Below are 26687 nucleotides of genomic sequence, written 5' to 3' on the forward strand. Positions count from 1 at the left end.
ATGGAGGCTGCGGAGTGACCTCCAGGATGGGGGGAGGGGGGGTGAGGGAATTTGGATTTCATTTTTTTTTACTTAGCCTCCTAATTAGAAGTAGGGGCTTGAGTCTACTGTCAATTGAGCCACTTATTTTTCCACATTTTTCTCCGTTCTCACCGTTCATCAGACCAGCCCAACGGACAAAAACCTCACTGAAGCACACTCCTATCTCACTCATCACCAAACACACACCGAGCTCTACCGGATCAAAGGCTAAAAACATCACAGAAGCCAAGCTAAAGATGCACAGAGCCAGCAACTTCCTCCTACATGTTGTCCAGGAAGAAGAGGTCTGACACCACGTCCTCCTGCTGCTGCTGGTGCCCACCATCCGGTACCACGATGTCCATGTCAGCGTAGTCCCACACCAGGGGGTCCCACATGTCACCGGCGGTCGAGATGTCCAGCGCCATCAAGTCCCAGTCCATGATGGCCTTGTCGTTCTCGCCCAGCTCTTGGGCCACGTCCCCCGTAGGCCCACCAGGCCCACTCTCGCTGTCCACGACCAGGGACGACGGGCCACTGTCACTGTCCATGCCCGAGCCGTCCGGGCCCACCTCCAGCTTTGGGCTTACTGGGCCCAGAAGCGCACTCATCATCTCCTCGCTCAGGGCCAGCGGGTCCTCCTCGGGCCCATCATCAGAGGTGACGCCACTGGCGCTGGCCTGCGCTTGCTCCTCGCCGCTCTTGTCAGTGGCGCACGGCTGGGAGTGAGAGCTCGGTGTCGACACGGCCATGTCCTCCTCCTCGAGCTTGAGCTGCTGCTCCGCTTCTGCAGCCTTGTTCTTCCCCTTGTCCTTCTCTTTCTCCTTCACCTTCTTCTCCTTGCCCGCCTTGGCGGCAGCCATGATGCCGCGGCTAGCCCGGCCGCCGCGCCGCTTGCCGCCGCCGGGGAGCTTGCTGAGGTCGACGTTGACGACGACACCGTCGCGGAAGTCGGCCGCCCGCCTGCTCAGGTGCGAGTTCCAGTAGTTCTTGATCTCGTTGTCCGTCCGGCCGGGCAAGTGGCCGGCGATCAGGGACCACCTGTGAGCCACAACAGCAAAAAAGGGGAAATTTCAGTCAGATTCAGACACGATTAACTGCACTGTGCTGTGGGCTCTGCTACTGCCTACCGCAAAGAACAGGAGATGCTGCACTGTGCAGTGTGCCCACACAAGAACTGCAGAGGCCGTCGCAGTCCATGCCATTGCCATGCATGGCCGTTGGCCGGCCACGAGGCTTCACATCGGCAGCAGAGTAGTAGACGCATGTGGCAATGAATATGCGTGCCGGTGATCCAACAACCCTAGCTGCTGCATCGAGTTTCATTCGCAGCATAAATGAAGGCCTCGTTTGCAGCTGCATGCGCTGCGTCCAGAGCAAATGCACCATGTGTTTTTGCGTTGGCAAGATTGCTGTGCAGCTCGTATCCATGCGTTCCTGCGGCCTATCAGATCGGGAACGCAAGTGGTTTCTTATTCCGGTCACGGCATTCACTAGTATTTTCCCAGTCGTGGTCTGTGCCAGTACACGTTGCCCTCGCTAATCAATGCGATGATAAATTATATAGCACAATCCTAATCAAATTCGTTTGGAGACAGGTATTCTAGATCAGAGGTTCTAGTGGTAAAACTCCTTTGTAAATGCAGCGGAAAGAAACAAAGTGTAGATGCGGTGGCTGCATCACTGTTATGAGAGGCCACTGAGCAATAGCAATCCTATGTTTGATGATTGGAGCCAAGAAAAATTCTGCTCCTCTGCACAGCGGCTAGAGCCTAGAGGGACAAGTTTCGTAGATACACACAACACAGTGTAGCCACGCCCCACGCAGCCATGCCGAGGCGTGTGCTTGCGAGAGGAAACGTCAAACGTCCGCCGACGCCACGTGACGTGCGTGTGGCACGTGAGAAACGAGAGATTCCAGGCCACTCCAGAGTCCAAACACGTAGGACCAGCAAAGACACGTACGTGGTCGTCGTGAGTGTCAGCGACCAGCGTGCTCGGGGCACCGCGTGCAGTCCGGAATGGTACGTGCGGCACTTGCCGGTCCAAAACTCCAAATGCTCCACCAACAGCGCACGAGTACTACCAATCGCAAAAGGGTAGAACCGTAGAAGTGTGTGTGTCAGTGTGTGGCCATGAAATGGAAAAAATTGTCGACTCACGTGGATGAAACACACTTAGGGTCTGTTTTTAACACCCATCACATCGGATGTTTGATGCTAATTAGAAGTATTAAATATAGACTAATTACAAAACTAATTGCACATTTGGAGTGTAATTCGCGAGACGAATCTATTAAGCCTAATTAGTCCATGATTTGACAATGTGGTGCTGCAGTAACCATTTGCTAATGGTAGATTAATTAGGTTTAATAGATTCGTCTCGCGAATTAGCACAGGGTTCTGCAATTAATTTTATAATTAGCTCATGTTTAGTTCTCCTAATTAGCATCCGAACATCCGATATGACATAGCACCTCGTATCCAAACACCCCGTTACACAGATGCGCAATACCAGCAAGAAATCCCAAAACGTACAGGCCTTGTCATGGTGAAAATTCATTTTAGGTGCACTATTCCGAACTCGGAGAATTCCACACGAGTTTTTAACTGTCGCATCTACTCTCTCTCTCTCTTTTCGTCAGTAAAATCAACCCACGTGTTGAGGAAAAAAACAAGGGGATCGCGCGGCGCCACGTCCACTGACAAACGACAGGGCACGCCGTCAGCTGCCGTGCGTGTGTCGCCAGAGTAGCCGGGGTTTCAATGCGCGCGTCCACAGCGAAATCAATGCCCGACGCCGACGGGGCTACGGCTACCGGAGCCCTGTCCCTGGCCTTTGGCTGAGTCGACGGCGAGATCAGAGCCTCTGCCGCCGGCCGCCGCTGTTACGCAACAGCGCGCCTGCCTGCTCCGTCGGTTCGGTTGCTCTCACCATTTCCGTCGTCGTGTCCCTTCTGTGCTTGTGTGCACGAGGCCAAAGAGGGCGGATGCAAAAATATCGGCCGCTCGTCACCTTGGCGCAAAGCGACAGAGGAGGAGGCGAGATGGACTTTGGCCGTGAGGACTGAGGAGGAGGAGGTGGCGTCTCTGCTTCAGCCCCTTGACAAAAGTGGCCATTGGCAAAGGAGATCGTCGAGGTCTCGCTTGCATTGCTTGTAGCAGTAGTAGATGTTTTGTTTTGTCCATCCACCAGAAAGAATGTGTTTTGACTTTTGACAACGTTTTCTGCGAACAACAGCTAAGCGAGATGGTGCGTTTGCAGACGAAACTTTTTTCTCTTATCATGAGGCATTTGGACATAACTATGATATTGTTTTAAAATTATGATCTTGGACCTACTCCACTTGGTTTTGGACGCCTCTACTTTCTGAAACCACATTCCTTAAACTATGGTTTTTATATCTAGACAAGACCGGGTTCTCTCCTCTATTCTCTATGGAGGAGGAAAATATCAAACAGCGGAACAGAGCTTCTAGGCACATAGCCGCAGTTGAAGGTGGTTAAGCCAAATTTATCTTGGGTCAAAAAAAAAGGTGCAGTCTATGGTGAAAAGAATGCCAAGTTACGGTAGCAGAATTCGATGCTACAAACGAACAAAATAGTTCCATGTTTTCATTTTCCTAATCAAGCAAGACTAGTATCCTGGGTGCCTCGTTCACGCTTAATTTTGCAGCGTCATCTGTTAATTTTCAACGCCACAGCCTTTCCTACAATTTTTCTGCCAAGTGCCAACCAAACCGACGCAATGTTTCAGCCTGGAACTTTCAGGGTCCCTTCAATTGCCCATCAGTTCTGACGAGCTCATCGCCTAGAGACACACGGAGTTACCATAGGAAGCACAGAATCTTTTTCTACTGCTAATGATGCAAGAACTCTGAACTCTGACGCCGTGCAACATATAAATATCACTACCAAATTCGTTCAAATGCAAGAATAATCAGGCAAAAGATCGAGTCTGCACACAATCCAAAGCAGTTGGGGGGAGGTGAGCACTGAGCAGGGTGTCTGACAGAATAGAAGCGCACCTGTTGCCAAGGGTGGCGTGGAGCTTGATGATCATCTCCTCCTCCTCCTCCGAGATGTTCCCCCTCTTGAGATCCGCCCTCAGGTAGTTGATCCACCGCAGCCTGCAGCTCTTCCCGCACCGCAGCAGCCCTGCAGCAGGATCGATCAGAAATCAATCTCAGCTCAAGCACTCACAAGCAGGAACCGGAGCAGCTCTCCAAAGAATCAATTTTCCTCTCCGCTTGTTCCTCCGTACCAGCATTCTTGGGCAGCGATCTCCATGACCCTTCCCCGTGCTCCTTGATGTACCTCCCCAGGATCTCGTCCTCCTCCTTCGTCCACCTCCCCTTCTTCAGCCCCACCTTCTCGCAGCACGGCGCCCTCCCCATCCTTACGCGTTTGGGAGAGGAAGAGACGGGGGAGATCGATCACCGCCCCAGCCGCAAGAAATGCGGCGGCTTCTTGTCGCGCCCCTCGCCGGCGCTGTGGAATGGGCTGGCTGGACGGGTCGTGTGAAAAAAGTAGGAGGAGCTCGGGGGTTCTGCTGGGGTCCGTGGATAGATATACACACGGCAGACACGAAGAAGAAGGGGATCCAATTTGCTGGGGACGTTTGCCTGGGGTCGCGTACCAACAAAAGCTCTGGGCGCAGCTCCTCCTGCGTCGGGAACGCATGGCGCTGGTCCTGACACGTGGAGAGTCGAGGAAATCGGAGGAGAGGGCCCCGTCGTTACGTGCACCCCAGGGGCTCCACGAGAGACGCTCACTTTTTCATGCGTTTTGATGTTATCCACGGAAAGTAAATCAGGTTGTCTATGCATTGACACGTAATTTTGAGACGATTTGGCAAATAATCTGTACAATAGGTTGTATTTTTAAGGTGTCTCATAGTAATTCTATTTCCTTAGTTTGTATATAGAAAAAAAGAAATAGTATGAGTTGTATCACAACCACAACTCGTACACGTATAACGGTGGAGTAGTTGTTTCATAGTTCTAAAATCTAGTCTATGAGCTGGTTGTTTCACAAAATAACGACCTCTTTCTCTCTCCTCCACATCAACAAAAATTCTACGTGGCACTGCATGAGACGATCTATGAGACTACTGAGGTGTAGCAATGTAATTTTTCTTAGTGATGTTTGGAACTAAATCTTTCATGATCTTGACTACGTGGCAGTGTGGCATGACCTCGTTTGAAAATATAACCGTAAGCAAAGCTCCAACTCATTCGAGGATGCCCAAGAGGACAAATAATTGAATGCATCCAACCATTATGAACAGACAAAACAATAAAGAGATAGAATAATGCGGGAGAGAACTTGGATATCCCAAACGTTTAACAGGCATTTGAGCCCTCATAGCCAATACATGTTAATGACCGCTGATGGGCCAAGTGTCTTCTTCAAAGTGGAATGCCGTAGGGGAGCTATTTTGAGAGCGTAAGAAAGAAATAAGTAGCTATACGAAGTGGAAAGATGTAGGTACCCAATTACATAACAAAACAATGACATGATGGATTGTATCTTCCTCTCTATCGCTTTGTAAGGCAGGAAAAAGAATGAATCAAGGTCGAGAACACAAGTAGATGGTCGATCGGTGTTGTTTTCGATGGGCAAGAATACGTACCACCATGTCATTTGGAGCTGTTGCTTCCCCCTTTCGCTTTTCCCTTTTGCTCCAAAAAGCCGGACAGCTTTTCACGTGATGGATGGCACCCAAAAACAGAAGATACACTGCCTTTCAGGCTTTGGTTTTTACGCTTTGGGCAGAGAAAAGCTCATAGCACGGACAAAGACCTTAAGCACAGTACCATATATTATATTCTTTCAGAAAAGAAATAAACAGTTTGGTACGGTCTATAACGTGCTGACTGTGCAACAATCAGCCATTCAGACTTGATGATGGTTGGGTCCTGCTTGTCCCTGCGGTGTTCCTGACATCTCTGCATGCACGGCTCGTGAGCCCTACTACATGTGTCAATTGCCCTACTGCTTTTTTGCTAGGTTCCTGAGAGCTTCCAGTAACTTCGATCACCGATATGGACTTGTTTTTTGAGAAAAATGGAAAATATTCCGGCCGACACTCTTCTTGCTTGGTTGGCAACAATGTTTTGGATTGATAGGGTGGGAAGACTTAGGCCAGTGTATTTTGTCTGAAAGCCTTCATATATCATGGCTCCAAATTGCTGATGACATGAAAAACTCCAGTGTGTTGACATATACTACGGTTACATTTTGTCAGTGGCAAAAGCGCATGGCAAAAAATGGTGTCTCACCCAAGAGATTCATGGTTACATTTCTACTTAGGCGCATGCAAGTTGTTTTTTGTTTGTTATAGACGTTGAATGAGTCGCTTGCGGTACCCTGTTGGTATGTACTGCTTTGTGGATGCTTGATACAAATTGGTCACTTCGGACTAGCATGCTGCGGAAATGGTGCTGCTTGGGAAGTGTAATTTCAAGTGTCTTATCGATTTACCTTTTTTCTACTTTTTCTACGTGATATATGGGGTAGTTGTTGACAATGAAATTTGGCCCTAGTCTTGGTCACGATGCGTCGAATATGACGAGGTAGAACTAGAAGCTACACCATGCACTTTCTAACGTTCTTTCCTTTTCCAACGAGCTCTTTATATGATGCATGCGCCTCTTATCATTTGGCAAAAAAGAGCAAAAGACGCGAAAAATGCAGCTGGTCATAAAACCAAATCAGTGGTAAAGTACGTTACACGAGTTCGAAAACAATGCACACATTTGTGGCCCAGCTCATCAAGCGAGCATGGCGGTCCTGAGAAGATCCCAAATATTACGAATTCAATTCCCGTCTTAATGCCGGATTGCTACTTGGAGCCTCATTGCATGATTAATTATATTGGAGAACGGTGGTATACCTGCCGCCAACTCTTTTGACAGTGACCCCCCTGTTTCTCTGCCCCGGCCCTGATCCCAGTTAGCATTTTTTAAATTTTGATTAGCTCTAGTTTAAGCCTTGCAGGTGCTTCATGTAGTGTGTTTAATTATGCGTGTTTGAGATTAGCATAGGGATATGGTCTTCGACTTGATTAAATTACATGCATGCATGTGTCTTTGTATTTTGCGAGGTCGGGAAAGATCGTTGCACGTAGTCCAACCACCATGGAACATTTGGTGTACAAACTATTGCTTATCATGTATCACGAGATCCCGTTGTTGTATTATAGCATAGCAGAGAACTAGACATATAGTTTTTTTAGAAGAAAAAAAGAACTTAACTTGGGAGAAGAAGATAGGGCAGGAGCACACTTCACGGAGATCTTCATAGGGATTCCACCCCGTATCATGGCATCTCTGCAGACTTGTCAGCGTCAGCCCAATATCAAATCCCATCTGTACTAGGCCACTCCATTTTTCTAAGCAAACATTTGATCCTTGATCAATGCTCTCTTGCGTGGATGCATACTCCTACAAGCCTACGCATGGTCCTATATAGTATTATCTCTATCTCTCTCGATCGAAACCTATTATCTTCTGATCTGGTCATGTTACAATATTATTTATTTGATATATTAGTCCCATAGAAGTGTCCTACTCCCTCCGTCCCCAATTATTATTCATTTTGCCTTTTCTAGATATATCACTTTTGATTATGTATCTAGACATAAATATATATAACTAGCTGTGTATCTAGAAAAAGTCAAAGTGAATAGTAATTTGGGACGGAGGAAGTACTAGCTTATGAACGCCTTGCTTTTTATTTGCTAGCTCTCAACACTCGTCTACCTCTCCAATTCTCGGTGATCATCCCATGTGTGTGGTATGGGGTAACTAGATCATGGTTTCTGCAAAAATTTTGCAATGCATATACACGTGAATGCCAAATTTGAATAGGAGTGTTAGTTGTTCGCAGCTCGTTGGCTCATAAAGTTTGGGAGAAGGACATGTCATCGATCCGTGCATGTGAGGCCATAGCCATAGACGTGCACCATCCATTCCCCCGTGCAGTCCTCCGTTCTCAGCCTCTCCGGTCTCAGACTCGATCCTGGGGTATGTAGGGGTGGTAACGAAGCATTGCCCTCATACCTCCTTCACGGTACAACTCAGCTCTATATATATTTAGCTTCAAATTATACAGTATTTCAGCCCGGCCCTTAGTGAGCCTGATCCTTAAATTGGCTAGGTTAAATTTGAGAGTCCTTTACCACCCCCAGGGGTACGTGATCCAGCCATCCAGCACTACTAAAAAATGATTTGTAGGGGCGATTTCCTAAGGGCAGGTGAAATTGCCACCCGCACAAACAAAACGGGAGCGGTTCCATCCCTGGAGAACCATTTGCAGGGGTGGGTGACGGCGTCACCCGCCCCTATAAATGGGGACAATTTCCAGAGGCGGGTGACGGCAGCACCCACCCCTGGAAATCGCCCCATTTCAAGGGGCGGGTCATCCCGTGGCCCGCACCTGCAAATGGTTCTCCAGGGGTAGGCCACAGGACGACCCGCCCCTAGAAATAGGCGACAAAACAGCCAGCTGGGGCTTCTTCCTTCTCTCGATAGCACAGTTACTACTCGAGGGAGGTGCTGCTCGAAAATCGAAAAAAGCGAAAAAGGTGGGGGAAGGTTTTCAACTTTATTTCCTTGAAGTTGGAGCTTATAGGAGATAAGTTGATGCTAATTCCTTGTCTTTTTGAAACTTATTGCATAGGTTTTAGGTTCAAATGGGGTTCTATATACCTCTAGATAGATTTAGATTTCCAAGGTGTGGATTAGCCATTTGGAGCTCCATTTACCTTAATTTTTTGGATGAAGTTAGGTTATTTAGGTAGGAGAACAAGATTATCTAACCATTTGTACTCAACTTTGATGTTTTAGCCTCATTCATAAATGATGAATTTCCTAGATATCTATGGAGGAGAGAAAAGAAGATTTAGTTTTTTCTATATTGACCCATGCATGATATAATTTTTATTTTTTTCAAGATTTTGTGGGACAAAACAAGTTGCCATGGATGATGAATAATTGTTTTTCATTTTTTCCAAGATTTCTATATTTTCATTTGTTTATTAGAAAATACTACATGTGTAATTATATATTTAGTACTTGTTTGTTTAACATTTATGATAGTTTTAATCAAGTTGACATGGATGATATTTTCATTTTGTGTAAATTTTTTTGCTGTTTAGAGAGATGGTTAGGACATGGATGTACCAAGCACGAAGAATGGACGCCTATTTCCGTGGAGAACTTAACAAATTCATTAAGCTGCAGAGAATAATGCAATGGTTGAGAAGATAAGATGGTGGCTTGTTCATATATAACTTTATTGCATATACAATGTTCAAGTGTTGGATCTGAATGGGTTGATTGAGAACCACATTTTAAAAATTTGATGCGAAAATGGTACAAAACTTTGGCGGGAATGACATTTCCAGGCACCCGCCCTCAAAGATATCATTTCCAGGAGCGGGTGATGGTGTCACCCGCCCTGGAAAGAGCTTTGTAGGGGCGGATCTGTTACTCGCTTCTGAAAATAACTATTTGTAGCTGTGAAAGCTAGGAGCGGGTGCACTACCCGCTCTTGAAAATGTTGCTGCGAAAGCTAGCACCCGCTCTTCTTTCAATCCTCCTGGAAACCGTTTTTTATAGTGCACGACAGAGCGCTACAATACAAATATACAGTATACTGCATGCAACAATAATATAATACATGGTCTCTCGTATTCATTCGTCGATCGGACTCGATCGATCTAGCTGGCTGCTGCCCCCGCGCGCATGCAGGGGCTAGCTGTGTGCGTGTCACGCCTCGTGGCCTCGTGGGCGTGAAGGCGACCTGCCGGCAGGCTGCGCCGCGCCCGGCGGTTATGTGCCGCCGGACGGAGCCCGCAGACGACGACGGAGACCCCTCCTCCGTTTCGATTCGTCGTCGTCAGGGGCCCCGGCCCGGGCAAGTAACTGCGTGATGGAGAGGGCACGGATCTTGACAACGTGATGAGGGGCGTGCGCAACAGACGGCGTCTCGATCGATCTCTTTCACACGCGCGCCATGCGCTGCCCCCGTTGTTATCTGTGGGGACGCCATCGCTCCACGCCTCCGCCTCCGTACGATGGCGAGAGCACGTACATGGGTTGGCGATTTTCAATTAAGCAGCCTGATGCCTGGCGTGATTTTTGACAGGTTACAGGTCGATGCTAATCGCGACGCGCCAAGCCGTCGTCAGTGATTGTCAAGTCGTTGGCGGCACCTAGCGAGAGTTCGATCCGTAGGGCTAGAGTTTATGATATCCTGATTGCCTTGGCTACGAGCTTTTTGATAATATGTACAGCGCTTCCGTATGCTCTTCGACGACGAACCAAATGGAAGGAACCTCTTCGATCCCTCAGCCCCGGCTGTCATGTCGTGGAGCCTGAAAATTGGAAGAGGAAATTGTCATGCCACCAGCCATTGGTGGAGGCGTGGAGCTTGAGCTCATTGTCACGGGGGCTAATGATTTGTAGCGTAGACTCATTAACATCTTCAATGTCGCTAGAGAAATACAAATGGCCAAGGCTTGGTTACGGCCGCATGAAGCTCCGCTGCTGCCACTAACATTTGCATTATTGGCTACGGCGGCACGGATGGCCGTATCCTCATCTCGTCCTTTCTTCATCCTCTGACTGTACGAACGAACGACCAGATTCGCAGAGAGCTAAACTCCAATCATACTCTTCCGTCGAAGAAATTGACTCGCAGTGTCCTAGTTTTGTATGCATCTTTTGGGCCCACTAAAACTCAAGGAATCTCAAGCAAAATCCAGTGTTATACATACTCAAATTTCGTCAAATAGCAACTCTGAAAACAAACTATACACGGAGAGAGAGCAGAAAAATCATGGCTGTACACCGATACTATACTTTTGTAACTGTAGATAAATGGAAGTTCTCGGGTCTTCTCTGCTCAGTGTTAGCCATGAAAATTGGTTTTGTCTATCCAATGGTTCGTGGTCATGACTTTAATTAGCGAGCTGATAAAGAAGTCTCATAGAAGTACCTATCATTATTCGGAATTGAAAAAACTTTGATGGCACTCTTGCCCTACTTGGTGAGTAGGGTAAAGATGGATCATTAGGAATCGATTTTACGAAGCAAGCCATGAAAAATGACTACTCGATCTGCAGTTTAGAAGAATCCCTTTCTTTTTTCTTTTAGGCTACATGTCTCCTACATGTGCTGGCGTTTTAGCGGTGGCTACTTTTTTAATAACTGATGCATCTTTTTTTTATATTTTTGTGGATGTCTGATGCTGGATTGTAAAAAAAGATAAATGGAAGAGTGTATTTGCATGGAAGAACAACTGATACTCCCGCTGTCCCAGTTTATGTGCAAGTGTAGGATTAAAAAAAATCTCAAATTAAACGCACAATGTACTCCTGTGCTTAGGGGGTGTTTGATACCCTACTAAACTTTAGCACATGTCACATCGGATGTCTGAATACTAACTAGAAATATTAAATATAGTCTAATTACAAAACTAATTGTACAGATGGAGTCTAATTCGCGAGACGAATCTATTAAGCTTAATTAGTCCATGATAATGTTGTGCTACAGTAACCATTTGCTAATGATGGATTAATTAACCTTAATAGATTCGTCTCGCGAATTAGACTCCATCTATGCAATTAGTTTTATAATTAGCTCATGTTTAATCCTTCTAATTAGCATCTGAACATCTGATGTGATCCTGCTAAAATTTAGCATCTCGTATCCAAACACCCCTGTCCGTCCCACGTCGCAGCCTGAAGTCCAAACCATGGTAACAGTATCCATTTGAAAAAAAAAAGAATCTGAGGGAGTATGTATTATCAAAGGGAGGCAGGAAGGTAGCGCCAAACCATGGTAACAGTATCCAACACAGACACTGCAGCAGGGTCAGGCGGAGGCGGTAGCAGGTAGCTTTTTATCTGCGGCGTCACATGGCAAGCCAACACGTCACTTTTGGTCTGTTGGCAGGATCGGCAGCCAGCCTCGTGCCGCCGCCAGCGCACTGCCCGCAGTTTCGTGCTCGAGCGCGTGCAGGACGCCAGGACGGGACGGGCCGCGGCCGTGTGGGTGCGTGCCCGTGTTCCTCGTGCAGCGGAGATACGCCGGCCGTCGCGCGTCTGCCAGGTAATCATTTGCCGGCCGGCCGGCCTCCACGTCGCTTTCTCGCGTACTCGAGCCCGCTCGATCGGTCGCTCCGGCAGGACGGAGAGCGGCGTTTCGGCCGCATGCTTTCCTCCCCAAGATTCCAGCCAGATCTACCTTCGGTCACTCGGTGATGGTCTGATGGATCACTGTCTACCTCGCCAGTCGCCACGCAGGCAAGTGAGTGGTGGCCGTTTTAACGGTTTTCGAATAACTTTGCCCTTGGGCGTAAGCGAGCTTGTTTTTTTCGGAAGGAAAATGTTTCTTTTTGACGGGGCGCAAGGAAAATGTTTGTGAAACGACGCTGGGCCCTGCAGCACTAGACGAATAAACGACGCCCGCCGAAGCTTTCACCACCGATCCGCTGCGATCCAACCGGAGCTGCTCAGCAGTCAGCACTGAGCACTGAGCTCACCCGCAGCAGCAGATCCGTCGATCTCGTCGCCGCCGCTGCGGGGACCCGGCCGGTCGCCGGCACGGCCCACCCTTCATTTAAGAAGATAGAAGTTCAAAGTTACGTGTAGTTTGATATTGCATAAATGCATAAGTTCTTTAATATAACCCACTCGGCGGTTGAGGATATAGATTTGCAGCCACGATGCCGGCCGTGGCCCGTGGTGGGCAGCCAGAGCGCGGGCCCTGCGGCTTGTTTAGCTGCGGATCGCGAGAAGGCACCTGCGAATACTCCTCCTCCTCCTGTGGGCTCTGCCATGTGTATTTTAGTATTTGACGCAATTTTGCTGATGGACCACGTGGGTGCCATATGCAATCTTGTCAAAAAGGTTACAAAGATTTTTTTGCGAGGAATAATGTTACAAAGATTTATTCATACACGTCATCCGTTTTTAAGTATATGACGTTTATGGATATATGACAAAGTAAAAAGACAAAGTTGACTTCACTCTATAAGATGGCTAATAAAAGATGAATTTTTTTAGATTAAATAAAAAGATGAATTGAATGGAACGGGACACGTAAAATTCTCAAAACACAGCTGCGTGATGCAAGTCAATTTGTGAATAACGCATCCGTGGTAAATTTGGCCCACACAACTTGAAGCCCATCGATAGTTTCATAGGGTCCAGCCCAAGTTCTCCGTTTTGTTTCCCAACAGAACAGCCCATCATCGACCCAACGTGTTGCTGCCGTGCCATAGCGCGAGTGGCGAGTGCTGGATGTGACGGACTGACAAAGGCCCGGCAGCCCGTGAGGACGCTGAGCGACAGAAAAAAGCCGTGGCTATGTATCGCACCTGCTGTTATTTTCTACGGCTGCACACGTGAGAAGAGCTGGTGTATATAAAATTAATAATATCATCCACATGTAAAACCGTTTCAAACTTAAAAATCTATAAATCTTACATCGAACATCAAATTAAATTTCGATTCCACCATTGGATTTCTGACAATAAAAGCTTCACAACAAGATCCCACTTAAATATAGTTGGACGAACTTTTTTTATTCATATTTTTTTAATCAAGGTTGCATATTTTCCATGAGATATATACACGTTAAAAAAATTATACAGTGGAACAAAACAATCATATGCATCGAACATATTATACAAACTTACGAAACAAAAATGTATACTCTTTCTTTTATTTTTATTTTTCCTTCCTTCACTTTTATTTATTTATTATTTTCATTCCTTCTCCTATTTCCATGTTCTCTTTTTCTTTCCTTTTTTTCTTCGCTCTTCTTCTTTTCTTTTCTTTACCATTTTATGGTTACACCCTTTCTTCTCATTCCTTTTTATTTCTTTTCTTGTCTCTTTTATTTCATTTTCCTTTTTATTAGTTTAATTTAATTCCTATTTTGTTTTTTTATTTTAATTTAGATTCTCCTCTATATATTCCTTATACGTAGTTTACCTTTCTTTTTTCTCATTGGTTTTATTTTTTGTTCTACATTACTTTATTTATTTTTACTCCTTCTCTTTTGTATTTTTGACCATGTGTATATTTTTTATACATAATTTTATTATTTTTGTGTGTTCCTCGAGTAGCTATCTTATCTCAACTTTGTAATATTTTTTATTTTTCTTCCTTTTGTATTATTTTTCTTTTTTCTTGTAAATACTTATATCTTCCATTATGATTGAACTATTCATCAAACTATATTTTTTTATTTTTTCCTTAAATATTTTTGTGTGTTCATGATGATTGAAGTAATCCTTGGTAGAACATAATTTGTTCGTGGTGTACAATATTTTGTACAATTGTTTAGGTAACGACATAGTTTTATTTATTATACACGTAGAATTATTTATCTGCATGTTCAGCTATATGTTCGAGATGCATACTCATTTATTTGCGTCATTTGATATTTTTGTTCTAAGTGTATAAAAATTTTGTTCTGTGAGTTTCTGCAATTTCTTCGAGGTATGTATGAGTTCATATAATTTGTTCGATGTATACTATAGTTTTATTCCGTTAGTTTGTATAATTTATTCTAGGTGTATTTATTTGTGTTCTTTGAGTTCATATAATTTGTTCAATGTATACTACTGTTTTGTTCCGTTGGTGTTGATGGCAGTTAGCACGCCAGTTTGTAAACCGCAAACGCACGGATCATCGTAACTTTTCCCTTGGAGTATTCCATCTAAGGTTTATCAATCCGTGGATCGGTAGCGAACTAACTAGGGTTTTCTATCTAGCTCGACGGATCTAATCCTAATATAAAGTATAGATTACATATGAAGGGTAACGACGCATCCACAGATATAATATAACACCACTAGGGGCACCAAGAACCTATCATCTTCGAGTTGTAGATCTAGCTAATAAGCAAGCACAACATGCTTCTTATCCAAAGCAATCATTAAACTACTACCTTCGGTCAACCTCCTGAAAACCCCCACCTTACACGGAAACAGACCCTGTCATGATCCCCCCTATTGGCGCAAGCAGTTTAAAGGCACATACACAGGTGAACATGTCTAGCTATCAAGAAGGATAAATAAACTAGATCCAATCACCATGATTATATAAAGCATTCTATGTAGTCTAAGCATGTATTAGAATAAGGAATAAGCATATTCATGATAGATAGAAGAGCATAAAAGGAGGCATTGAGTCGCTAACAGATCGGATGACATGAAGAACATTGCTCATATAAATAGATGTATTTAGATCATCACCTCCGAGTACATACCATCGATGATCTACTCCTGCTCCTGAACTCCACCATGGCACAACCGCGCAGGGAGGCCATGGAGGCTAGGGTCGGCCTAAGCCATCTCCTAGACAACTTCGTAGACTTGCAGCAGCCCTCAGCAACCTCTGGTGAATGCCCTTGATTTCGCCGAGTTCTGGTGGATAGATTCTCCATTGAAGATGCCTAGGGGGTCATATTTATACCCTTGGGGAGTCTTGGGGCGTGCTCCACCGTCCCTTGCACGAGCTCCTTGCTTGGGAGTTAAGCAAACTTGATTTCCATAGAATCTAACTCGTTCGGAATTTCATTTTATGCAGCCCTTCCTTCCCGACACTATATCTCCCACGTCTGGACTCCAAATAGGGCAAATACAGTGCTTAAATTGTGTAGCACGAAAAGATCTTCAACTTTTGTATTCACCGCTTGCCCTGAAAACGAAGCTAAGGTCCTCAAATTAGCATGTATTTCGAACTACTCTGCGTAGCATGTATTTTGGGGGCCATATCTCTTAGCTCCATGATCGAAATTATGCTTTCCATATGTTCAACTCAAAGCCCTCAACGGTGGCTACAACTTTATTAGTCAAACTTTCTTCATTCTAGGTTGTTTAGATCTCCGAATCTGCATCAAAAGATCAGGCTATTTTGGGCTGCGCGAATATCTGTAGGGTTGACTTGATCTCATGGATAACTTTCCGAAACTTCAATTTCTTCATGCTTGAGTCTTCTTAGCCTGATATTCATTTAATGTGGACACCTAAGGATCATGGATTGGGCTATGAAAGCACACATGGCCCATCAGGTGATCCATGGGCTTCCTCAACTGGGCTCTTTGGGCTTGCACTTCTAGGTGGGCTTTATGCAAATCACCCAATTTGGCTTATATTTCCTATCATTTTGCAATATGATTCAAAATACAAGACCCATGCGAATATGGGTTTATTTTAGATACCAAGTGGTAAGTTAGTATAAGAATTAGTCCAATAATGCCACATAAATGACACTATAAACGTGTCAATAATGAGCGTCAACAGTCAGTTTGTATAGTTCGTTCGGGGTGTATCTATTTTTATTCTTTGAATTCATATAATTTGTTCGATAAGTATTTTTTTCTTTAAGTTCATATAATTTATTCCAGATTTACGTATATGAAAACATCTTCCAACTTGATATTCATATTCTACCGTTTTGTCCTACGTTATCAAATTTCAATCTTTTGTTTGCATATAGTATTATTTGTATGTCACGTTTTGTTTGTGTTATGCTAGTATTTGTATGTCTTTTTTATTTGCATTATACTAGTATTTGTATGTCTCCTTTATTTTTTAATCCAAACATAGTCAAGTGTGACCTTGTTTTGAATATGTTGTCAAAAGAAATTTAGTGGTGCAATCGGAATCCAATTTGTATGCTTGGTTTATGATTTTTGACTTTTTTAATTTCAAAACTGCATGCATGTGGGTATACTTTTTTGTTCTGTGAGTTCGTATAATTTGTTCGATGCGTCTGATTGTTTTGTTACATGAGTTCATAGAATTAGTTCCACGTGTACGTGCCTCTCAGAAAATATGCGACCTTGGTTAAAAAATGCGAAAAAAATCCATCGAAATATAGTTAAATGGGATCTTATTGTGAATATTTTATTGTAAGAAACTCAATGTTGTAATCAAAATTTAATTTTGATGCTCGGTGTAAGATTTATAGCTTTTTTAAGTTCCAAACGATTTTGCACATGGGGGGTGACATTATCAATTTTGTCTCTTCTTGCATGCATGCACCATCTAAGCGACAATCACCGAAGAAACAGTCTTATTAGGCTCAATTGTGACTTGCTAATCGCAACTTCTCCAATCCGTACATGGTGCATGCATCCATCACACATGGAAATAATTACCGCCAGATAGCCGGTCCACAGAAAAAGGCCAGGCAGCCCTCCCCACGCGTACCTTGAGCGGTTGAGCCTAACGAATTTCTTCCCTGGCTAAAATTATTAGACTTAATGAAGCAACAGAAATCATAAGGGCATGTACAACGATTTAGATGGCCATATCAATGGTTGTACAGTGATTTATCTTTTAAATTATCTGCAAACTATATAATTCATTTATAAACCCATTAATCAAGGTGATTAGATAGGGGCGCTGGTGAAGCCATGCCCCATCGATAGAGGCAGCTACGCCGCTAGAACAAGCCTAGAGCCGGCCCCCACTACACCGCTGCCTGGGAACATGTCAAGCCCCGGAGCCGGGTGCGGCCGATGTGGTCTTGCCATCTCGTGCCGCCGCCACCGCGCCCTTCTTCTCCCATGTTGCGACCTACTTCCACGCTGCCGCCGCATCGCACTGCCCTCGCATGACCTGGCACTTCTCAGATGTGATTGGGTGAGTGCGTGGGGAGGGAACAGATGAAGTAGACATGCACGGCGATTGATTTTCGGCACCATTGTTGATTTCTCGCCGCCAAAACGCACCTCGCCACAGCTGATCGGCCAGAGGCGTCGGTCGTCGGGTGGAGATGATGGGTATAACACGCTTCGATCCGTCGATTCTTCTCGGAGCACGAGCCGCGGCCATCGTCTCACCAGATGACGGCTCGCTTCTCCCTCTTCATCAATCACGATCCACGTCAGCTCGATTTGCTTAGATGGCAGTATAAGGGGGTGTTTGGTTCTTTAGAACCTCCTAAAATTCATGTCACATCGAATATTCGGATGTTAATTAGGAGAACTAAATATGAGCTAATTATAAAACTAATTACACAGATGAAGGCTAATTCACGAGACGAATCTATTAAGCCTAATTAATCCATCATTAGCACACGTTTACTGTAGCATCATATTGTCAAATCATGGACTAATTAGGCTTAATAGATTCGTCTCGCAAATTAGTCTTCATCTGTGCAATTGGTTTTATAATTAATCTATATTTAATACTCCTAATTAGTATCTAAACATTCGATGTGACAGGAATTTTAGGAGGTGCTAAAGAAACAAACACCCCCTAAAGACAACGCCGTTGTGAGTTGTACGTGACCTAAGAAGACCGAAGATGACACGCCGAGTGTCACTTCATTTCATTTCACACAACTCCACCACAATGGTGGCACAACCACGCACCCCGGTATTTACAACCAAATCCCATCGCCCCAGCTCGATGGATTCTTTCTGTCTCTCCGTATAGTGAACGACTCACATCCACAGTACCGCTCGCCTGCGCGTCACGAGCAGCGACGCCCATCATCGACGCAGGAGCTACTCCGACGTGCACGCGGGCCTTCGCGGCGGAAGCTGGTGGTACGCCGTCCGCTTCAGAAAAAAGAAAACAAAAATGCAGAAGCACCCGTCAGAGCCACGGCACACGAGCGAGAGCTTTTGGTGAGGCCAGATGCTGATCGAGGAAGCCTTTTTTTTTTTCCCTTTTTTGTTCACGTACCTGGAGCTTGGGCTTGAGGGTCTCCGCGGCTGGGACCTTCGCGCTGTTGCTGCTCGCGCCTTGCTGCTGCACAAACAAACAGGGGGTGGCTGTGAGGATCGATATATAGCAAGGGTCGCGGGGATTTCTGCTGCTGTTTCGCAGGTTGATTTCCTCCTTCGGTTACCTTGCCGAGGACCCAATCTGCCGAGTCGAAGTAGGCGCGCTCATGGTCCTGAAAAAGCACACGTTGCGGCAGCGTAACATACAGCATCAGGTTCTTGTTTGTGTTGAGTAGTCATCGCTACCTACAGTTTGAAATCTTGGAAGAATGCCTTGCCGACATCAACGCACCTTATTGATGAGGGGCTTCTTGGGCGAAATGCCGCCGTACTTGCCCTGGAAAGATGCCTGCAAACACAACACCACTTCAAAGGTTCAGCTCAGCGCTTGGATGAGCATGCATATGCATTGCAGATGACTAAGATGAGATGAGAATAAGAGATGGTTTCAGTTTCACGCTTCCTTCCAAAACCGCAGCCTACTACTGATAGCAGTTAGTTAGTTGAACATCACATCAGCAACCGGTACTAAAACTTCCCCTATAAGAAAAACTGGTATAATATCATATCATCAAACCATCGAACGTACGGGGCACTCCAATTCTTGACGTCCGCCGGGGCAATAATTTAGCTCACGTGCTCATATAAAACGGCAACGCTGTCGACAGCAACAGGAAAACCAAAAGCCGGCCAAGTTGTGATTTTCCTTTTGGCCACGGTGGCCCCTCGAACATTTCTGGCCACACTGGGCGGCCAACTTGCGCATATCATCAAGGCGCCCATTCTCTTGCTGTGTGCGTCTGTTCACGATCACGACGACAGCGATCTGCCACCCGCAATCTTATCGTCGCCTCCGAATCGGATCGCGCTGGATAGCCTCCGGGAAGGTTGGATCCTGATTGGCCGATATGAATTCTAAGGAGGATGGTTTTTGGTCGGCCCATGATGTGATCGTACGGTGGATAATGTTTGTAGCTTTGCTACGGATCGTTTTCTTTTGCAATCCAAGAAACAACAACGACGAGATCACTGTCACGTCCGTCTAGATTGGGCATACAAATTGACCCACCCTTTTCTAAAAAAACAACGAATTTTTCTGAAATATCTATTGCTTTCGGTGCAGCCCAAAACAGCCCGATCTTTCGATGCAGATTCGGAGACCTAAACGACCTCTAATGAAAAAAATTTGACTAACAAAGTTGTAGCCACCGTCGAGAGCTTCGATTTGAACGTATGAAAAGCATAATTTGAATCATGAAGATATAACATATGACCCCCGAAATACATGCTAGTCCGAATCAGACAAGATTCTATAGTGAGAATAAATACACGGTACAAACTCTGCTTTTCGGAATGAAAGAGAATAGCATCTACTAGTTTTTTTTTTCCCTTCTATCGTGAGCCAAGATATTTCATGCCACTGGAGTCAGAAAACAAAGCAATTGGACTGAATCAACACCGGAGATTAAATAGCCTGATTTTTTTTTGAGGAGTGATTAAATAGCCTGATGACGCAGCTTCTATTGAACAAAAGAAAAATGCACGCCCTTTTGTATAGAGCTTTTAGGTGTGGACCGAGGATCTTGGTCGGCAGCAGCTCAACTGAAATCTGAGTCCCAAATCCACCCAAGTAAAAATCCTGTGAATTTTCCAAGTTGACCTGGAAAAGTCTTGGGTACCTGGGCATAATTCGCCTCGGGATACCCCCGTTCAAATAATGGACGGCCGGCGACGTCTGAATTTTGTGGAAATTAAACAGCACAAGGGGGAGACCAACTTGGCATCGTCCTCTCTATTTGGTTTTCTGTCCTATACTATACGACCTTCGTGGAAACGGCACGTGGACGTTTTCTTTTCTCTGACGGCAAATGAAACGCACGGACCAAAGGTGAATAAAAAGATATTCGTTCTAACAAACCAGGAGAATAGTTGCTCTTCTAAGTTTGGAATCCACCTTCATCTCAGAATGGCAATGACCAGCCATGGTCGCGCATTCTGACAGATTATGAATCCTTCTACCGACTAAAGGCTTTTCAAGCTGTAGCTGTTGTTTGAGTCACAGGTCATAGCTACTCGAGCATGTAAACATTTTCGAAACAGTAAAGTTCTATGTCAGTTTTTTTTTTAGAAAAGAACAAAGAAGCAGTATCCCTAAATTGTGCTTGTGTAGATCAAAACATTCGGTTGTGCACGCTAGGAACAGAAAAACTGAAGCAAGAACAAGAACGGGAGTACGGGAGCTCCTGGATACTGACATAGCAGGAAGATACGTATTTCTTTCCGAATAGGCGGGTAGCTGATATAGTATATTTCTAGGAAATGGAACAGTTCCGGCCCTGGATAACCTTGTATTCTTTTGAGGAGGAAAACAGTGGAAACGTAAGAGGGGGCAGCATGGAGATGGAGATGAGTAGTTGTACAGTACCTCCTCCCTCTGCGGAGCTGCTCTGTTCTCTTCGTTGAAGCTTGCCATCTCCAAGGCTCACAGGTCACAGCTTCCCGTCCGACAATAGCACACAAACTCTGCAAGGCAAAACTAACCCTACTGTGGGGAAGGGGAAGAAACAGAAGTAGAGAAAAGAGGAGACGGGAGGAGAGGCAATTCTTTTGCAGACCTGTAGCGCTACAGATTCACAGGTACCGACGAGAAGAAGATACAGCCGCAGGAGGAGAGGAGGTTGGTGAGGATGTTCAGAACACAAGGGCGCGCGGCACCCCGGAGTCTGGACCGAAAGGAGCAAGAAGCCAGAAAGACGAGCGAGAGGCGCAAGCGCAGCGCAGCAGAGGGGACGGAAGGGAAGCTTGTGCGCGTGGAACCGCGGGGGCCCTTTTTGAGGGGAGGGAGGGAGGGAGAGGGACTGACGAACTTCTTCTAGGAAGGGAGGTGGCGACAGAACGGGAGGGAAACGGTCGCTGAGTCCGGGCTTGGTCATACACATGGCTGTACGTCACGCGGCGCGGAGGTCCGCCTGGGTGGGATATACGTGCGCGCGCGGCGACGTGCGAGATCTTCCCAGCTCGATCCTCAGACGCGCCGTGTCCGGCGGGGGAGCAAGAGCCGAAGCGACATGCATCGCTGCGGTCTTGGCGCTTGCCTACCGTATACCTGGTGCGCGTGTGCGAGCTCCTTTCTTTTTTTTCCCTTTTCGATCCCCACCGATGTTTGTGACTATTTTATAGTCCATCCGTTTCAAATTATACGTCATTCCAATTTTCTTGTAGAGTCAAACTATTTTATATTCGATCAAAATTATAAAGAGGGTTATAAAGATTTATGATACCGAATAGATGTACTTCATCTACAAATGCAAAATACTTGGTAAAGAGACCCAATACCAATAGCTAGCCTACTTGACCCATACATGAGTGATCTTACACGCGGGCTGGCCCAGTTCCACCCCGGCTACCATGGAAATCCTATCCATCTTTCAGAAGGTGAGAAGGCTAGTTATCGCAAATGCTTTAAGATTCGTGCACGCACTCATGGCCGTCCGATCTGCTTCGTCTTCCTCCTCTGCCCGCCGCCGCGCTTCGCTCCTGTCGCCCCCACGTGGCTCGCCTTGGGAACGGAGGGGTGGGAGGTGGGCGGTAGCTGCTCGGCGGTGGCGATTTAGGGTTTCAGGTTTCTGGGGGGAGGGGCTCCAATGGTCGCCGCCCTTAGATAAGAAGGTCGGGGGGCGGTGGTAGGCTTGGTGGCGGTGGCGGTACGGCCAACGGCGGAGGGCAAGGCGGCGCCGGAGCACCGCTGGCCGAGCAAGGAAGGACACCCGGTGGGCGGTGCCGGCGGCGGGGGCAACAAGGAACGCTGAATTCGGAAGGGCGGGGAGGAAGGGCAGCGGCAGCTGGTGGGCGGGCGGCGCAGCGGCGCTCCAGCCGGCGGCGGCTGGGGTAGTGGAGGAGGTGTCGGGGTAGGAGAAGCCGTCGGGTGCGAGGAAGAAGAAGCTGCGACAGCGGCGGATGGTGGGCGGGCAGCGTGGCGGTTGATGGGCGGGCGGCGCGGCAACCATCAGTCGGGGCAGCGACAGAGGGAGCGGTGGTGGAAGACGTCGGGCGTGGCGCGCGGAGAAGAAGAAGTTGCGGTGGAGGTGACGGGGAAGAAGAAGTATAGTAGTGACGGGTCCATAGACCCGGGGTCCCCAAAGGGACCGCTTTCCACAACGCTCGGCCCAACCTGCGGCGTAGCGACAGCGCGCACCTAGGCTAGCCCAAATACGCGACACTAGGCCGAGACCATGATCCGGCCACCGATCATCGCCTCTGACTAGGAGGCCTGGTCGGGGCCAGGACAAAGTCCGACTCCGACCAAGCTCCCCCGACCGATACGGTTTGGACCGACCGGGGACGCCCGCTCGGTGAGGTCCCGGGGAGCAGGTGGAATGGGTAAGGGAAAACGCCCAGGCTACACCTAACCATGTCCCGCACACGCACCACACAGTGCCGCCCTGCCCTGTCAGGTGGACACTATGCTACCTGCCTATCACAACGGAGTGACCGGACATGATGAACAGGGATGGAGGATGACGGCCATCCTGTACCCGACGACGTGGGCACTGACAAGAGTAGGCAGCGCCCGTACACACACTCTCTCTCCCTCTCTCTCTCTCTGACTTGTAAGGCCGTCCCCTTGAACTATAAAAGGGGGCACGCCCTCTACTTTACATAGACTCTCTCTCGAGCCATCAGAACTCTCTAACTCTCTTCTGACACATAGCGCGTGTTTGAGCCCCCGTTACTCTCTTCCACTCGGATCAGAGCACGACCGGGTCTTAGACACCTCCTTCTCATTCCTCACTCATTTGTACCCCCACTGCAAACTTCGAGCATCTGGGCTCCGGAATATGATCAATTAACCAACCCCAACTGGACGTAGGGCCCATTGCCCGAACTAGTATAAATCCTGTGTCATTGTGTGCTAGGCCATATCTGATCCAACGCACAGTAAAACTACATATATTTACTAGTCGGCCAAATTCCGCACAGACAGTTGGCGCCATCCGTGTGGAGCACGCCGCACGTTCGCGTTTTAGGTCATCGGATGGCCCACATTTTTGCTGCTCTCGGCATGATGAGCTCGAACGACACGATTCGCTTTGGCTCGCTGGAGTTTCCCGCGTCCCCGCTCGGTGGGCTGTGGGTTCCTCCTGTGTTCACGTCATCCCATAATTTCCGTTTCAGGAGTCTGGACTTCGTCGCCGACCAGCTCAGCATACTCTGCCTCCGCGAGGAGGCGCCTGCCCTGGCGTCCCCGGAAGGAGGAGCACCTTCCATGGGCCTCAGTCCACTCGACGACCTCGATGTCGACATGCTCGCGCTCTGCATCGAGTCCCTATTGGGCTCGAACCCCACGGTGAGTGACATGGACTCTGTTATGTACTCGCAGACCGACACCTTCCATCAGCTCTCCGGAGGGACCTTGCTATCTCCGCCGCGCTCGCCACGCGGTTGGTTCCCCTATGGCCTCACGTCCCCCACAGACGCGTACGCACTGGGGCTTCAGAGGGACATGATGTTGCCCCCTCTTGCGAGCGAATTCGTGGGAATGGCGGGCTACGTCCCCGCCTCCTTCCACAACCTCTTCGGCGAAGAGGTTGAAAGCGACGGCTCCAGCGTCGGTGACTTCATCGCACCTGGCCACCCTCCGTCACGGGAGTGCGCCAAGGCGGGCGGCCCAGAGCAGCCACCGGAGGTAGAGTTCCAGCAGATTCACACCACTCCGGATCCCCATGCGGAAGCCTAGGTGCGTGCGCAGGCGCATGGCGACGAGTTGCGTCAGCGGCGGTCGGATCGACAGCCACTTGCACCAGCGCGTCCCGTGCCGCACTCTGCGCCGCATGCGTGCAACCCGGCGAGCGGCGCCCAAGGCCGTGCCCTCCAGGTCCAGCGCAACATCCTGGTTGGAGGGGACGATCCCCCTCAGTTCGCTCGGGCTAGCTAGAACATTGCTGCCACGGTGATGCTTCTGCGCAGCCTCCCCGAGCCTGCCGACCCCCAGGAGCAGGCGATCCACCGGAGCCTCCGGGCACTAGTGGAGACCACCGCCTTTGGCGGAACTGCCCTAATTAACTTAGCTAAAGTACAATTAAGTCGCCTGACACGCGATCATGTGCTTTAATCAAGTTAACTCGGCAGTCCGTCGGATTTCATCCAATAAACTACTATACAGGACCGAGAAAGCAGAGCTCACATGAAGGTGAGTGGTTTCAGAGAATACAATAGATCATCCAAGATAAAAGAGTACATTAATTTATTACAACACTCGGTTTGAAATTCAAACAAGTTTGCAGAGTTCTTAAGCAGTGGAAATAAACAAACGGAAGCTAGCGCCGAAGTCGGACGTCACGATGAGGCCGATCATGACATCAATGAGTCCCGTCCTCGCCGTCCGAGGAGGGATCCCACTCGACCGTCCACCCAGGAGGAAGCTGGGGAGGCCAAGTGCCACAAGCAGCAAGATCAGGGGCTTTAACATCACCTCAAAAGATGTGCCACAAGCAAGGCTGAGCAACTATGCTCAACAAGACTTAACCAACGGGTGGTGCTAATCCACCAACTCCTAGACATGCAAGGCTTTTTGGCTGAGGGGTTTGTTTTGTCAAAAGCGACTACAGTAGATCCTTACTTTCAATATTTTAGCCACAAGTTCTATTGTTGTTTACCATTCTAGGTTAGCAGCTATACTAAACAAGCAATGGTTTACAAGCAATTAAGCAAGTAACAATATTAGATCACCATCATCTTCCATTCTTACTTAGTGTAGCATAGCGATCAAGCAGTCCCAAACTGTGAGAGGCAGACGAATCGATTCGAATTTCTTAACCATGCATGGTGAACCTAATCTCACGACATCTGCGCACCTCGAAGGGTCGCTTCACTTGTCAACCGTCCCCATCAATTCCCAGGCGCGTGTCAGGTCCAAACTTCCCTTGGCATGCAATGCTCCACAGTCCCGGCCTATTGCTGCACTGTGACCGTACTTGCACCCACATGATGCACCATGGGAACCTCATTCCAGGGACAGCAGGGGTATAAGCCACGCCCCAGTTCAATTAGATACTAGGCTTCCCCATCCGATACTAGGTGTGAGATTAATACTTTCCAACACTTGATCACGAACGCCATCACGTTTCGACCTTAATCCATTTTCATTTAGACAGACGGGGCAATCCACCGACCACCAAAACAGTTCACAAGGCCCTACCCCGTCCATCGTCCTTATAGTTGTAACAAAAGGGAGAGCAAGCAACTCCTATAACTCGCGAGTGACAGGAAATCACTCGACTTTTACCAAGTACTATTTAAGCAAAGCAGCTACTCGGCCTATCATACTAGTGTTCAGATCAAAGGAAACTAAGCCATGCATCTATGGTTTCAATCAACTCCTGGAATATAAATGCACACACATAACAACAGAAGGTATGCACAAGTTTAGAAAAACTGGGTTAGGATCCGGGGCTTGCCTTCAAGCGGGACGGTAGCGAACTAGTCCTCGGTGAGCACGGGCTCGACTCCTGCAAGCGGCGGCTCAGCTACGACTTCATCTTCCAGCGCCGGGTGAAGCTCTTACGTGCCATCGGCTAGGTTCAGCTCTACACGAAATGCAATGCAAGGGTGAGACACTTATACGATGATTTCAACAGCGGTTGCAAGGATTTAGCCCAAAAAATATAGCAGAACTATAGGAAAAAGGTGCGGAACCCACTTTATTGGATTCTACTCAGAACGAGGATTCCAACCCAAGTGATTTCGCATTTTTCTGATTTTTCCTCGATTTAAGGTGTAATTTCCAAACTTCTGCCGATTTAAAACGAGTTAAAAGAGTCGGATCTGGGAAAACTTACGATCTGACCCTTAGACTTAAGGAATAACTGCACCGGGATCCTTAGATGTAACACAGAGAAGT

The 26687-nt window shown here is 47.3% G+C and overlaps 2 protein-coding genes and 1 long non-coding RNA gene across 6 annotated transcripts; all 3 read right to left on the reverse strand.

Annotated features, from left to right (window-relative positions):
- Positions 1-47: 47 nt before the first annotated feature.
- On the reverse strand, positions 48-4575 carry LOC101755151 (myb-related protein P). Its single transcript, XM_004967485.3, has 3 exons — positions 4285-4575; positions 4049-4178; positions 48-1062 (listed from the first exon to the last, which is right to left on the reverse strand). Exons 1-3 carry the CDS (start codon positions 4415-4417, stop codon positions 303-305), a joined length of 1023 nt encoding a protein of 340 aa, XP_004967542.1. The 5' UTR covers positions 4418-4575; the 3' UTR covers positions 48-302.
- Positions 4576-17368: 12793 nt separating this feature from the next.
- Positions 17369-18079, reverse strand: LOC111257417. Its single transcript, XR_002677933.1, has 2 exons — positions 17786-18079; positions 17369-17672 (listed from the first exon to the last, which is right to left on the reverse strand). It is a non-coding gene; the product is annotated as an uncharacterized LOC111257417 (long non-coding RNA).
- A 264-nt stretch (positions 18080-18343) lies between these two features.
- On the reverse strand, positions 18344-21708 carry LOC101755555. 4 transcript variants are annotated; one of them, XM_012845787.2, is made up of 6 exons: positions 21403-21708; positions 21213-21323; positions 19080-19136; positions 18913-18960; positions 18747-18809; positions 18344-18619 (listed from the first exon to the last, which is right to left on the reverse strand). In XM_012845787.2, exons 2-6 carry the CDS (start codon positions 21258-21260, stop codon positions 18566-18568), a joined length of 270 nt encoding a protein of 89 aa, XP_012701241.1. In that variant the 5' UTR covers positions 21261-21323; positions 21403-21708; the 3' UTR covers positions 18344-18565. The 4 variants fall into 4 exon arrangements, with proteins under 4 accessions (XP_012701241.1, XP_004967547.1, XP_012701240.1 ...); XM_004967490.3 differs by having other exon boundaries at positions 21213-21310; positions 21403-21703; XM_012845786.2 differs by having other exon boundaries at positions 18747-18812; positions 21403-21695.
- Positions 21709-26687: the final 4979 nt, after the last annotated feature.

The sequence above is a fragment of the Setaria italica genome, chromosome V (genome assembly GCF_000263155.2).
Source record: "Setaria italica strain Yugu1 chromosome V, Setaria_italica_v2.0, whole genome shotgun sequence".
Lineage (NCBI taxonomy): Eukaryota > Viridiplantae > Streptophyta > Magnoliopsida > Poales > Poaceae > Setaria > Setaria italica.